Source organism: Stegastes partitus, unplaced genomic scaffold (genome assembly GCF_000690725.1).
Source record: "Stegastes partitus isolate 25-593 unplaced genomic scaffold, Stegastes_partitus-1.0.2 Scaffold422, whole genome shotgun sequence".
Lineage (NCBI taxonomy): Eukaryota > Metazoa > Chordata > Actinopteri > Pomacentridae > Stegastes > Stegastes partitus.
In genome coordinates this window covers 331,082-345,948 of record NW_007578153.1, presented here as the reverse complement: position 1 = coordinate 345,948, position 14,867 = coordinate 331,082, and the positions used below count along the sequence as shown (strand labels likewise).

General features: G+C 40.0%; 1 protein-coding gene across 1 annotated transcript in view; it reads left to right on the top strand.

The window, feature by feature from the left end:
• Positions 1 to 14,867, top strand: part of trappc9 (trafficking protein particle complex subunit 9) — a 254,895-nt gene that overhangs the window by 39,498 nt on the left and 200,530 nt on the right. The window contains exon 9 of the mRNA XM_008285913.1: positions 8,077 to 8,162. Within this exon, the coding sequence (XP_008284135.1) occupies positions 8,077 to 8,162 (86 nt within the window). The remainder of the gene's footprint in view (positions 1 to 8,076; positions 8,163 to 14,867) is intronic.

Here is a 14,867-nt window from a genome sequence, read left to right as displayed (position 1 = left end):
AGGTCTGCTTTTCTCTCATTTTACACTCATTGGATCCTGATGCTTTGTATCACTGTCAGCAGGAGGTTCTGGTTCCATGGGAATGTTGTAGCTCTTTTTATATTGATCTTGATAATGTCAAGGATGGCAGAAACATGACAGATTCCTTATGGGGGATGATATTACACAGGCTTTTGATAGACCTCCAGCGAGTACAGTCTCTCCACTTCAGACTTATCTGTTGCCTTGTCAAACTAGTTGAGCAAACCACTAGTTGTACAATTCCACAGACACTACCGCAGAATGTTATGGACCAGCTGTTGTCATTTCTCTGATTATATGCCTTCAATTATAGTGTACAAAAATCTGAAATTAGATTTGCTTCTATTCAGATCCTCACATCTAAAAGGTTTCCTAAAATTACAAAATGCTCTTATCCAGAAGTAATTTGCACAATATCTCAAAGCAAATTTTAAATAAATGCATCCCTTGATTGATTTCGGGTGAGCTCAAGTCTGGAGCAGTTACTCCGCTGCTTTCTTCTTTGTGCATAGAATTTACCATCTGACGGTAATTTCTCTGTGCATAAACAGAAATAGAAGGTTAAAAACAACAGCAAGCCGGTAGTGCTATTTTTTAATGCAAGTTTTCGTGTCTTCCCTTCTGTTTGTAAAATCTGTCAGAGGATGATGCTGAACAGAGACTTATATAAAGACTCATCAGAGAGAAGTACTGAAAAGTAAAAATAAGTTAATGAAATCTGAAATAAACCTCAGTAAACTGACCGTGATGATGATAATATGGTAGACAAGAGGATAATAATTTTGTATTAAAGACACCCTCCAAAGAATATCACATTATTTACCTTGTTAACATGTTCCTGTGGCGTTTTTTTTAATATGCTGGAACACATGTTATGACTGAAATATGCAGTCGTTGCCGTGGTTGAGCATTTACACCTTAAAACTGCAGTGAACTCATGATGACTTCCAGGATTCATATGTAGTAAACCTCAAGATTCTGGGACTTTCTATATCAATGTCCTTCCTCAGAATTACTTTCTAGTTCGAACACGATTGGCTGAATTATTCCAGTTCAACAGCTTGCCTCTGCATAGCGTAGAGTAGTCTTGCAGTGGCTGAGAGGAATTGTGAGCTTGAGCTACAGTGGCTGGAACGATGTGGATCTATGTATTCTAGAGGAAGCAATGGTCACATTCAAGCCATTTTGAGGCCCTGTTACGATTCAGACTCAAGGGTCAGCTGGATGTAACAAGAAAAACAGTTGTTATTGGTGGAGGTAACCTAAATGAATACAAAAAACTGTGATAATACAAAGAACATGAGAGGATGTTGCTAAAATCAATGAAAATAAAACCAAACTTGAATCCAAAAGCAACACTGAACAAAAGAAACTAAATAAGCAAGTGTCTCAAAACACAGTGCAAAAAAAACACAAGACACAAGTACCCTCTAGACCAGGGGTGCCCAATCCTGGTCCTCGAGAGCCCCTATCCAGCATGTTTTAGATGTTTCCATCTTCCAACACACCTGATTCACATGATCAGGATCGTTATCAGGCTTCTGCAGAGCTTGATGATGAGCTGATCATTTGAACCAGGTATGTTGGAAGAGGGAAACATCTAAAACATGCAGGATTGTGGCCCTCGAGGACCAGGATTGAACACCCCTATTCGACACGAAGTTAGCAGCTGCCAACAGAAGCTACAGTTATACACACAAAGACACAAAACAAGAGGCACCATGGCAAACTGTTAAATCCCAGCTGCCCTGACTGAGAGTTTGGTTGAGGTTTTATAACCAGGTGTGGTGATTGCTGGGGTCTTGGAGGAGGGACCAAGGTGGTGGACCAATCAAGGGTGATGGGAGGTGGGGAGAACAAGGGCTGAGAGCAGGTCTGGAACTCCAGGGCAATCATCCCTGATGCCTTCCAGGTGGGAGCTGGAGCACGGCCTTCAGGCAGCTGTAATCAGCTCCAGCCTTCACGAGCTGTCTCCTCACACAGAGGCTGCACAACGTCCACACAATACAAGACGGCCCAAACACCAGGGGCCGTAACAGGCCTCTAATTGTGATAGAATCGTTGGTAGGGGTTTAATCAACAACCAGACAAGGACTTCAGGTTGGTCTTCATCACTATGTGGATTTTATTTTAGTTAATTTCAGGATAATACTGAAATTCCAAGTCAGATTATCATTTTTTTTTGTCCTCTGGAGAAACGCAGACTGTCTGTACAGGACTCCTATTATGACTGGTCTTGGCCACTTTTTAAATTTCATTTCAATCAAAGAGAAAATTCTGGGAAAACTGGTGCCACAGATTCTTTTAATTCACTAATACGTGTCACCGGGAGCCAGTCTGTTTAAGCAAGTGGTTTCTGCATAAAGTGCAATAAAGGGGACTGCCACTAATTTCAAATACACAGCCAGTACCAGTCTGATTTTAACGGTTCCGTACTTAGTCCCCAGTGCAGCTCATTTCTTTGACCAGGGTTTAGATGTTGAAAGGCAGATATTTCTCTGGTGGACTATTGAGCTGTGAGGCCTTGGAGATTAAATTCAAACAGGCCTTTTCTCTCAGCCCCTCTACCTCCAGAGGATTAGCTGCCAGCTAATTAAGGTACAAGTCGCTTTTAACTCATGCAAGGCATCTCCCAGCACGCGGGGACTGTAGAGAGCGAGTCTTTGAATGATGGGTTAACTGCAAAGCACACATTCATCACACAATGGCCACGTGTCGGCACATTCTCTCATACCAAACCCAGAACTTATGAACCTGGGATTTCCTGCCTGAAACATTACATTTCTTTTTACTGTAGACTGTTGTTGGATGTTCTTGAGGACTTGATATGTGCCACAGCCGTAAACCTTTACAGCTTTACACTAAACCAGCGCTTCAGACTCGTTCGTTTTACTGATGGGGAGTCAAAGTCGTAAGTATTCTTTGTCAGGCCCTGGAAATTGAGGTGTGTGGACGCGGAGAGCTTGTGAGTGTGTGTCTGTGTGCATTTTTATTTTTTTTTGCTCTTTTAGTTACATGCTATGAATCAGATTGATGTTCAGCCATAAAACAAGGGGTCCCCTAATGGGAGATTGTTTTCTGTATAATTGCTCTGAGACTCAGTTTTAAAAACTGTCTGGTCTATAGCTGTCCATTCACTTTGATGTGGGTGCTAGGCTATCTATTACAGTGTTATATGGACACGAACTGGGGGGTGACTTTTACTCCATCTAGTCCTCACTGAAAAAGCTGAGGCACAGTGTGGCCTGTGAGTGTTTGAACAGTGGCATGGTTTTTATTCTCTTGGTTCTCTACTCCAGTATATTGGATGTGAAGTAAAATAATAGCTATGAGGTTAAAGTGTTGACTTCCAGCTTTAAGGGTGCTCAGGGCTGTTTACATCTGTAGTGAGTTAGCAGTGAAGGATCTGTCTGAAAAATGTAGCAAGAAAATGATCCTCTACATGTAGAGTTTTAAGGACCAAAACAATGCAATGAGCATGACTCGCTTCGGTAGTGTGTGCTACACTCGACTGAAAGCTAAAACAGCAATCAGTGTTATCGCGGCGCTTCTGCTCTGTGTGGCGTCAGCAAACAGATTTCTACTCATGATCGTTTTGAACATAATCTGTGGCCTGACTGTCGTAGCGGTCACAAATATTTTAGTTTGGCCAAAGTTCCTATGAATACACCTTAGAAAGATCAATGCAACTAATTGTGAATTAATGCCATGAGTCTAGATTTCAGTGCAGTAGTTTCTGTCTGTCCAAAACACATGGTGGGTGAGCATCAGTCATGTATGTAGAGGGATCGATACAGATGGGCCAGTCAGCCTTGATGCATGTGTTTGCCCCAGTGACCACCTGTCAACCATAAAAATACTAATAAATCAGTGTGCTTTTTAATTTGCAGAACTCTTCTAGAGCCTTTAGGAGCTATTTATTTATTTTTTAATTTATTTCTATGTGTATGACGTCATCCCAAAATGAATGTTCCGATCTAAGTTAGACCCAGGAAGCATGTTCAGCTGGAGAACAACAACTGAGCATGTGCAGTGCTCTTCACAACGAAGAGGCAAACCAGGGAGTAAGACAGTTTTTTGGGTTGTTGCTTTAGGGAAGCAATGTTTACTCAGATGATTGGGCACCATCTCAGGGAGCAGTTTTCCAGGTCTTAAAAGATATTTAGCTTGACATGACAGGCAGTGAAAGAGTGGCTGAATATTTTACCTTGCCACACAGTCGCTGCAAAAACTGTCTCTGTTTTAGGAAATTAGCCTTTGTATTGATAAAATGTTTTGTCTCCACACGTCAAAAGACACGTTTCCCCCTCAGTCACGTTTTGCAGAGACAGTCACAGCATCCTTGACTTAGCCCCACCCAAGACGATCATGATCGGTTCAAGGAAACACAAACAGGTCAGGGCCTTTTTTCCCCCTACAGCAGAATGATATTGAAGGGCAGTCAACCATCTGTGTATTGCATCCCTTCCTACTGTCCGTGGTCTTCTTTTCATGTTTGGATGATTCTTGTATTGGCTGCTTAAATCTTTTACTTGTTCGTTTATTTATTTTTATTTAACAAACCAGTGTTAATTCAAGAGTTGCTTTCTTATACATAGGTCATGATCTGTATTTATTAGCTGACATTATGACACAAAACGTGTAATTTTACTTAAAGGTTAAATCAAGATTATGTAGTAGGTCAAAGATCACAATCATTCAAACCACAATCAATGTGTCACGACCATCTGCCATGCAGTTGGAGCATTTCTCGTGGTTGTGTGCGTTATTTTTTATTTTTTTTAGCTTTTCCAATTTTCTTACTTACAGTATCAACTAAATGTCCTTCAGAAGTGTTTCTCCATTTAAGGCATTAATAACTGTAATTTCAAACAAGCTGCAAAGCTCGGCTTTAGTTATGTTTGAGTGCATTCTCTCCTGCTCTGGGGTTGCTTCATTTCACATGCATGAAATTTGCTTCAATGCCCAGGCCCAGTGTGCATACATTATTCAGTAAGAGAGATTAATGTTGCTGATAGTTTTGTAGAACGTTTCTTTGTAGGACGCAGTAACACCAGGAAACATCTTAAGTTCTGTGTGTGGTCAATAAAATATGATTTTCACAGCATGAGAGACAATTTGACAAAATCATTTGCCCTTTAAGGAAGCAAACACAGGCAATGTTTAACTAACCGTGCAGCCATGCATTGACTAAGAACATTCATTATTGCTTTGGACGATGAGGTTTCAAAGAGCTGAAGCCTTCGGAGATCTGTGCTGAATATCAATGGCCACTCGAGGAGTTAGGATTGAGGCAACACAAATAAGATGGCAGCAATCCACTTTGTTTTTCTATTTTCTGAGGTGTATTTCACACTTAATTGGCTGGCTATGAGAGCATGCCTGTGAGCCAGACCTTAGGTTGTGTGGGGCTTTCCAGACATTCATATTATAGATATCTTTCTTTTGACTGGCTTAATTTCCCAAGGTGCATGGCTGCAGTTTGCCTTCCATAAATCCCTTTTCCTGCCAGGGTCTGAGGTAGGATTTTCAGGCTGTCTTTTGCAAGTCTATTTACAGCAATGGACTCTCCAAATGGACTCGAATGTGTTGCATTTGAAAATGGAGATGGGTCTACAGTGGGACTAAAGTATCTTCTCTGTACAACAAAACCTTTCAACATCTCATTCAGGAATGATGGATACTGCAGTGTAATCGCCTCCCTTTTTTTTCTCCCCCAAGTAAGACTAAGATTTTTCCCTCAGGAAATCAATGACTGCAGCTTTTCTCTGAGCATTTCCAAAACGTTTGCTCCTTTGAAAATCTTCTTTAATACAGAACTTGGGATACACCGCTATCCTGCCTTTTTAAAAATGTTTTTCTCTGCAGTCCCTTTAATTTATCCCTAATATAATTTGATCTAATTATCCCTGCTGGTAGCTCATCACAACAAAAGCACAACAAATGTCTTCTTTGAACTAATCGTGACCTATTGGACATTCTGTCAGGCCTTCAGCAGCTTCCTCATCAAGTCAAATTATTTTGAACTACTTATTTCCCCAAAATGTGCATACACAACATGGCATGTTTTAATTTGTTCATTACACCCATATATGATAAATAACTGATTTACGTGGTGATAACTTTACAAAATTGTGGGTTATTAAAGGGTAACTACACCAGCAAATTCTAGCACACCGATGAGTGATGGACCAGTGACTGTAGGAGGTGAGGATTGTGACGCAGGAGGTCAGGGGGCACAAGGGAGACCTCTTCTTAGGGTGTGGAGCTGGTAGTTAAAGCTAACTATCCATGAAAGGCTACTGTCAGACTCCTCTGGAAAGACAGGAAGTCTGCTGGAGCTTGGACTGTCACTAAAAGGCACATTTATGGCCCTTTGAGAAAGTCACCTTGGCTGCTTGTGCTGCAGGTGTACTAGCAGCTCTCCTGCTAGTTGCATGTGTGGCTCTGTGAGAGCTTGTCAGTAGCCTGTTTGTCATGGTTAAGTTTGTGATAGACCTCAGTGCCGTGCCGATTTTGTCACAGCTGCCCAGGTGCCATGGAGTTTGGCTGAGCTGGATTTTACAATCAAAGCAACAACAAAGTTTTTTTAAGCACATACTATTTTTATTATTAAAAAAACAAAACATGTTTTAGCAGCATATGCAACAAGAATCAGTATGAATGTGTGTGTAGAACAAAAACAGTGTGTGTAGATCCTTTTTAATCTGTACAAAAACCAAAGTGTAAAAATGACAGGTTGTGGTTTTACATGGGTTTATGTGCCAGTCTGTATCTTGGCAGGCTGTGCTAAAGTGCTGGAATCGCCACTGTTTGCTTGAAAACTTCAAAAAGTTGCTGCTCAGGGCCAAGAAGCAGTGTGACATGTGGGGTGCCCGTTGCTTCGGGGTAAAGATGCACATGGTGACCCACAACATCCTCGGTTTAAGTATAGTAAAAAAGGTTCTGTAAAAAAGCAGTAGGTAGAAGAAATAGTTTGGCAGGTAGTCACATGCATCTGTTTCCTTTAAACCCTCTGACCCTCAAGACATTGTTTGGGCATTTTTAGGATCTCCTGTCACATTTACAATATGAAGTCTTCCACCTCTATGGAAACAACACAGCCATTGGCTAGAAGTAGAGAGAACTCAAAAATACTTCTGCGTAGTATATTAATATTATTAATATTATATTATATTAATATTATTACATTATAAGTTATAATGCCAAAAATCATAAAAAAGGATATTTGAACTTCTACAGTTGTTTAGTTAAAAACAAACAAACAAACAAAAAAACTGGAATCAAAATGTAAAATATTAATATATAAGTCTTCACATGTGTTACTTATATAGGAAGAAATATTGTGGTTAAGTAGAATGACTACTACCTACTTTAATTTGTACAAAGAAGGCACATGAATGCTTTGTCATGTGACTGCTGTGGTATTCGGTTTATAGTTTGTACAGGATCTGCTACAAACTGGTAATTTTTTTTAGTTTTTTTATAACGTGGAATTTGTGATTTTGATGAAATGTCCCAATTTTAGTTTTCCAGATCAAGGTGGATGTCATGGGCGATTAATTCAAGCACCATTGGAACAAAATATTCAACTATTTTTGATGGTGTAATTTTGTCGATTTTAAAAAGGGGAAAAAAATAAAATAAAAAGAAAGAGTGTCTTTCAAACCCAAGTTTCTGGGTTCAGAGTGTTAAAGACAACTGGTGCAGTTTACCTGTGCTGTGCCATAAAAAAGGATGTTACATTGACATAGGCTTGAATTTTAAAAAATGAATCATTCAGATTTATACATTTACACTGGAGACGTGCCCGAGGCGAGCCCTGTTTCTTGCCCAGCTGGGTTAAGCTCCAGGTCCCATGACCCCTCACAGAGCTGGCACAGCCTCTGAATGGAGTTATTTTATTATTTTTTTTAAATGTGCGTCATCTCTTAGTCACGAGTTCCTTTGATGTTTAATTACAATGTAGGATTTTGCTGTTTATTCTTCAGCTCATTAATTACAAATAGGTTTTAATACCGCTGATGTCTTATTCTTATGCATCTGTGTCTTCAGAATTCCAGTGGGTTCAAGGAGATGTTTGTGAAGTGCAGCTGATGGTCTACAACCCCATGCCTTATGAACTTCGCGTGGAGAACATGGTGGGTTTCAATTTATTGCATCTAAACGTCAACTGTGATGTGTTTTGAAGGGAGACTTCAATGATAAGTCTAAATATGAAACCAGGGCTTTGTTAAAACAGGAGGCTGCTGACACGGTTCTCTTGCGGCAGTAAAACAAACATGTACCCTCCTAACAATTGCAACTTGACAAGTGATGGTGGTTTGTAGGCATTCTTGATTGCCTAATTAAGGTACCTTAAAAGCCTTTTTGACAGTTTAATACCATAATGATTGTATAAAATGGTGAGAAAAAATATCTCCACACTCCATGACAGTAACAAAACATCACCAGCAAGAAACACCCTCCTCGTAGTTTTATTCATTTCAGCACTTCACACACCATCCTGTCAGAGCAGATGGATTCTATACTGAGTTAACGCAGGACCATTCACTCTTCTTTTCTGTGTAAAATAAAATTTTAAAAGAGCCATCAGACACCAGGAAATCCAATTTAACCATATTGTTTAACGACTGCTTGGTGAGTGCAGCTTTTTTATTTTCAGAACTGAACATTTCCTTATTAAAGGACCTTCAGCTGAAACGTAGACCTGCAGTTCTGTGACATCCATTTCTAATTTATGTACTTTGTCACTCCCTTACCACTCCTTTTCAAACGCATACACATGCACACCAGTTGAGCCACTTTATCGGGTTCAAGGGTGCAAAATATTACCAAATAAATTGCTTTTCTTCCTGCTTACTGCTGTGTCTGTTTATGAATGGCGTGATGTGGGACAAGCTTGAAATGCAAAGCAATCATGAGGCTCAATAAAAAGGCCAGCAGGGAAAAGCCTGCTTTTAGCCGTTAGATAGCAGTCACACACAGGATTGCACACAATGTGCCACCTGTCAACAGTGATGTTTCCCTTAATTATTTGGAAAGTCGAGAACAAATTACCGTGAAAGTTTTGTGACAGAGTGTGAGCAGAGACAGTGGCCTCTTAATTGTGGTGGCTGTCTCAGAAGCGGTGCCAAATAGACTTGGACAGGTCTTGCTGGTTGATTTAGCTGCCCTGCGTCGTCTGATAACGGCACATGCTGTTACAGACACAGGAAATGCAGGCGACCTCCAGTTCAGAACATCTGGGAAGTGTTTAAACCGGAGGAATAATCACCAGTCAGCTGCCTCTGAATTTGCATTTCTGTGCATTAAAGCTCAAGTGAGACAAATTTCTATCTGATTAATGCCATCTCACTCCATGACCAAGTGCAGCTGTAACAGAGAAAGTGCTTTCATCCCTCCAGGTATAAAATAATTTTCCAAAACAACAGGAAATGACTTCTCGGAAAGCCGAAAATTAGAAACATCAAGTTTTTGTAGTCGCAGTCACTTTGATTTTGTCTTTGATTATCGTTTTTACTTACATTTGTGCAGAAATGAGTTGCTGATAAATTTATCAGCTCAACAGTCATGTTGTTCTGCATCCTTGTTTGCATTACTCATTACTCACAAGAAAAAAGCAAAACTGCTTGTCACATATTTATACTACGGTAAACGTGTTATAAAGACAGATCAAACTTATGCAAATTAATTTTTTTACTATTTTTTTTTTCACCCATTTTCACACTCCTGCTTCTTAGTTGAATAAGTCACAAAGTCTCATCTGTTATCGAGCATAACTCATTAAAATAAACACCTTTCTAATAATACTAGTTGTTTCTCTGTGCAACAACCTGTTGAGTGATATTACAGTGAAGTATTCCAACTATAATGCAGATTTGCCAAACAGGAATTGAAGATCAAATCAGATCAGGGTGGTGACCATTACCATGCTTCTGCCTGGAGCATCAGTAGCTGCCCTTGAGGCTAACATTAGCTACGAATGTTAAAATTGTTGAAATCTCACATTTGCAAATCTTGTAGCGTGTACATGTCTGAGTTAAGAGTGAAGAATATCTGGAAAGTTGTGTCAGAAAAGTTCAAGGACTGGTGTCACAAATGATATATTTCAAATCCAGACTACCAACTACAAGTTTTCCCCTTTGAAGTAATCCCCCTGGAGTCTAGCACACTTTCCCAGCCTTCTCTGCCTTCACGCCGCCATGCACTCCTGGAAAGATTCTTTAGGGATCCTCCGCACCTCCGTCGTCACAGCCATCTTGATGTCGTCCACGTCTTCAAAACGGGTCCCCTTGATGACCCCCTTGAGCTTGGGGAAGAGGAATAAATCCCACAGAGCCAGGTGGGGTGAGTAGGGAGGTTGCTCCAGCACGGAGATGTTCTTCTCAGCCAGGAACTGTACTCAGGGCATTGTGAGCAGGAACGCTGTCATGATGAAGCAGCCACGACTTGTCCTGCCACAACTCTGGCCTCTTCTCGCGCACTGAATGAAGCAAACGCCGCAGGATCTCTTAATCTGTAGACGTGCTGGTTGATCGTCTGAAGGGGAAAACTCGTAGTTGGTAGTTTGGGTTTGAAGTATGTCTTTTGTGACACCAGTCCTGGAACTTTTCTGACACAACTCGTATGTGATGCAACCAGATTTCAAGGTCCTGTGGTGTAAGCCTAACATGCAAATACAAAAACACCCCAAAACCAAAATGAAAAAACATTAATTGATTTCTAAAATAATGATTACTTCATGAAAGTAGCATGAATATTGCTGGAGTCTACTTTGATTTCGTCAGAATGGCCGGTCACATTTTGAAGTTACACCCAAAACGACACCACTATCACAAAAGAAACAACTATAGTTTAATAATAAAGGTTTTTAGTGTACATCAAAAACTGTGCAGTTACCTTTTGCATCAGCATTATTTGAGTAATTTGGTCCAATGGGGCCTTAAGGAGCCATAATGTTCTGTGGCCAGGAAAAAGTTTTCAAGGGTTCCCAGTTTAATATATGGAGATGCCAGTTTCCCAGCTTTTTGCACGCTGAAACAATCAAGCAGACAAGGTCAGATAGTAATAATGAGGCCATCAACCCCTCCCACCTACAGGTGAATTGATCAGGTCTCAGATGGAGGTTGAAGCCCTTTACATCTCACAGCAGCTGGGAGCCTCAGGCGGTGTTGTAGAGTCCCGCAGGTAGAGACAGACCGGATGATGCAAGCTGCCAACAGCTCCACTGTACCACAGACAAAGTGGCTGCCAGTCGACCGCAGCAACCATCTATCCGCTGCACACGAAACACACGGGCAAACAAACACAAGGTTCCTTCTTCTGTCACCAAGGTGACCCTGCAGTTTGGCAAGACAGACACTCCTTCTCAGTCACCACACGACTTCAGTGCTAATACCCAGCTTTGCTTTGTGCTTCATTGATTTTCTATTAAAGTGGTGCTTTTTTTTTTTGCGACAACCTCAACCTCTACTGTTACATTCTCAGATGGGTCACTGTCAGATTCCTCTGTCATCCTTGCCAGAAGACATGTTTTGGCTATTTATTTACTTTCTCTCAGAATAGCAAATGATGTATTTTGTTTCGTCTTTCATTCACTCGACTTAGGTCAGCCAAGATATGTGCAGTAAATTTGGATTGATTATTTACTTCTAAAATGAGAGAAGAAAATAAAATCCATCACGACCGATTTATGATTTTGAAACGTCTTGAGAATCTGTGTTAACGTTGTTTGGCTTTCTCTGCACGCTTCCATCGGCCGTGCAGTTCTGTGCCAGGACAAAGAAATCATAAATAATAATCATACCATTATGGGATTAGTTAAAACAAAAGGTTAACTGCACACTGTCAGCAGAATGAAGTCAATGCACACAAGCTAATACCGTGCAATTCACTTTGCACATGCTTTAATCGTTATTGTTAGTGAAACAAGCTAATTAACCTTTTCAAGGCAGAATGCAAATGAAGTGTTTCCAATAGGTTAACACTGATACTTCTGCTGTCCAATAAAGGCATGTAATGTCCTAAAGTGAAAGCAAGGAGCGCTTAAATCACAGCAGTGGCACCTCGGAGGCTCAGCTCTTCGGCAGCCTTCTCTCTAGTGAGGTAGTGTCTGCTGTTTGGGATTGATGCAGTCATTACGTCACCTCAGTCTGCACAAGGCAGTGTACTGGGAATGTAAATACAGTTATTCTGAGGGGGCATGATTACGTGTTTAAAGAAGACTTTAAAGCCACACGCAGGATTTTCTGCCTGCAGATGAAGCTTAGATGATATAACTTGTTTTTGCCCCTGCAGCCAGTTTGACACATGCTGGGTTTTTTTTTTTTTTCAGTTGTATTCACTGATAAAGCATTTTTTTTTTAATATCACAAGCTAGTGCAGATCACATAGTTGATGTCACAGCCTCTAACAACCACCACATTTTGGCAGGCAGGAACTGCAATAATGTCTGTCCTGATACATAAAGTTGTCTGATCAATGAATATTTGCACACTGAAAAAAACAAAACTGCACTATCTTATGAAGTATGACATTCAGGGTTAAATTTCTCACCCTTTTTCTGCGATGAACATCAGCAATTAAAGCTGAAGTGTTGGAGAAGAACACTATATAGGAAGCAGCTATTTTCTTCACTCAACTTGAAGTTCACAGAGTTTACAAGACTTTGCAGTGATCGTGTTAGAAATGATGAGTTCCCTGCTTTTTTTTTTTTCCAGCTACAGTGTGACTCTCATTTAGCACCTTGACCCAGAATAAAATATCTCAACAGCTGAGTGGATTGAAGCTACAGACAGTCAAGGTTTCTAGAGTTTCAAGTTTTGATGAGTTTAATCAGCATCGTCAGGTCAAAATCTGAATTTGTTCATCAACAATAGCCACAGCTATTGACATTGCCTTCACCATGAAATAATTGCCAGAAAATCTTTTTTTTTTTTTTTGAAATTGGGTTTTTTTTTGACCTTTTTGCCGACTTAAAAAAAAAAGGTTTAAAAGGCATTTTTCTTTGGTTTTTATTTTTTTTTTTTTTTGCTCTTTCTTTTTTTTTTGTTGCCTTATTTATTTATGTTTGGTTGTTTTTGCTTTGACTGTGTGTGTTTGTTTGTATGCGTCCGTGTGTTTGATTGGCTGGTTGTCTGTGCTGTGTGTTGCCTTCGTTCTCCGTCGGTTGGGTTGGATTGCCTCCCGCCCGCGTGCGTCCTTAGTGTTGATTGGTGTGTGTATAGTTGTTGGATGGATGGATGTATGTATGTATTAGGTTTTTCAGGCAAAAAAAGGTCTCACTGATAATGTAGAGGTCTCAAAAACTGATGTATGAGATATGATACACTTGGTGTTACAGGGTTAAGCTGTAGTTTGTGCTTAGTGCTAATGTTGGAACCCTTCCAGCCTTACTGTCTCTAAGAGAGTTACAATTCAATTAAACTCAGTTTTATTTGTATAGCGCAATTTACAACATATGTCATCACATAGTGCTTAACATGGTAATATATATAGACCTTACAAATGTAAACAGAGAACCCAACAATCCTAAGTTGCCTTTGGACTCCCTCTGAGCAAACGGTTGACAACGATGGGAAGGAACCAAAAACGTTGCTAAACATCAGCAGCAACACTGACACTGTGAGCGGTTTACAATGCAAAAGAGGTGTTGCTTAGTACAAAATAACAGAGCTGCTTGGTGGGTTGTAGACTCTCAGGCCTGTATTTTACAAACACATGCAGGTATTTTTTTTTAAAACAGGATTTTTCCCTCTTTTCTTCCTCCCGAAAAAATCTATGTCCACGTGAAAACACAGACATACGTCAAGGGCACGGTTGATAGTGCGCCAAACTAACAGGTAGTGATATAATGCAACCTAACCCTGAAGCCATGGTGGCAATGAAAAAGCTGAAAAAAAAAAAAACTACCAACAATAATCCAAGGAGCTTTAGTAGAAATCAACTGTACTTCTCTAAAAGTGACATCCAATTGATTTGTATTGAAGCTTCTAGGATTCCCATGACCTGGATGACTGAGAATCTACACAGACTACCAGTAAAAGCACATCGAGGAGGAGGGATGTCATGAGTGTGGAAAGATTCTAGCACATTAATTCCTCAATATAGTGGAAAAAAAACTGTATATATATATTTATATGACATGAAATTTGATTGAAGCGCTCCAGTTTGAGTTACGACTCCATGAATCTGAGGGTTCATCAAACGCCACAAGAGTGTTTTAGAATACTCTGAGGCTGAATCCTTTAAGTTTTTGAAATATTATTTTATATTTTTTCCAGATCTATCTTGAGATAAACGGTAAAAATACTATTTTCAGGTTAAAAAACAATCCACAGGGAATTTGCAGTTGTTTTTTTCCCCTCAGAAATGGGATATCATCAAAAGCAGAGTCAGGTTGAACATTTTTAACAGGACCAGCCTGCGTTTTAATGCTGGAGCTACATTAGCATCACCGCTGCACTGATAAGGGCCTTAGTGTTATTAAACAGTAGTGTGTTTGAGAAATGGCATTAGGATTTGTTGAACAATGTGTGAGTCGTGCAGTAAGCATACTAATCGAGAAGTACATTCAACTAAAGTTACAATAACAGCTCCGTGTGGGCATTGCTGCCGTCGCTGGGATGGTAAATTTGTCACATGCTTATCTTTCTGCGTAGCATCATAGAGCTCTGATAAGACCCTGTTTAATTACTGTTTCATAAAATCACTGACTTTGCTAGTGCTGTTAATATATTGGTTTTGCATCCTAATATGGTGCTTTATAGTCGATAGCTATGTAACCACTTACTATTATTTAAAATTCTTTAACTGAGCTCCGTCAGGATTTTGCTTTTTTTTTT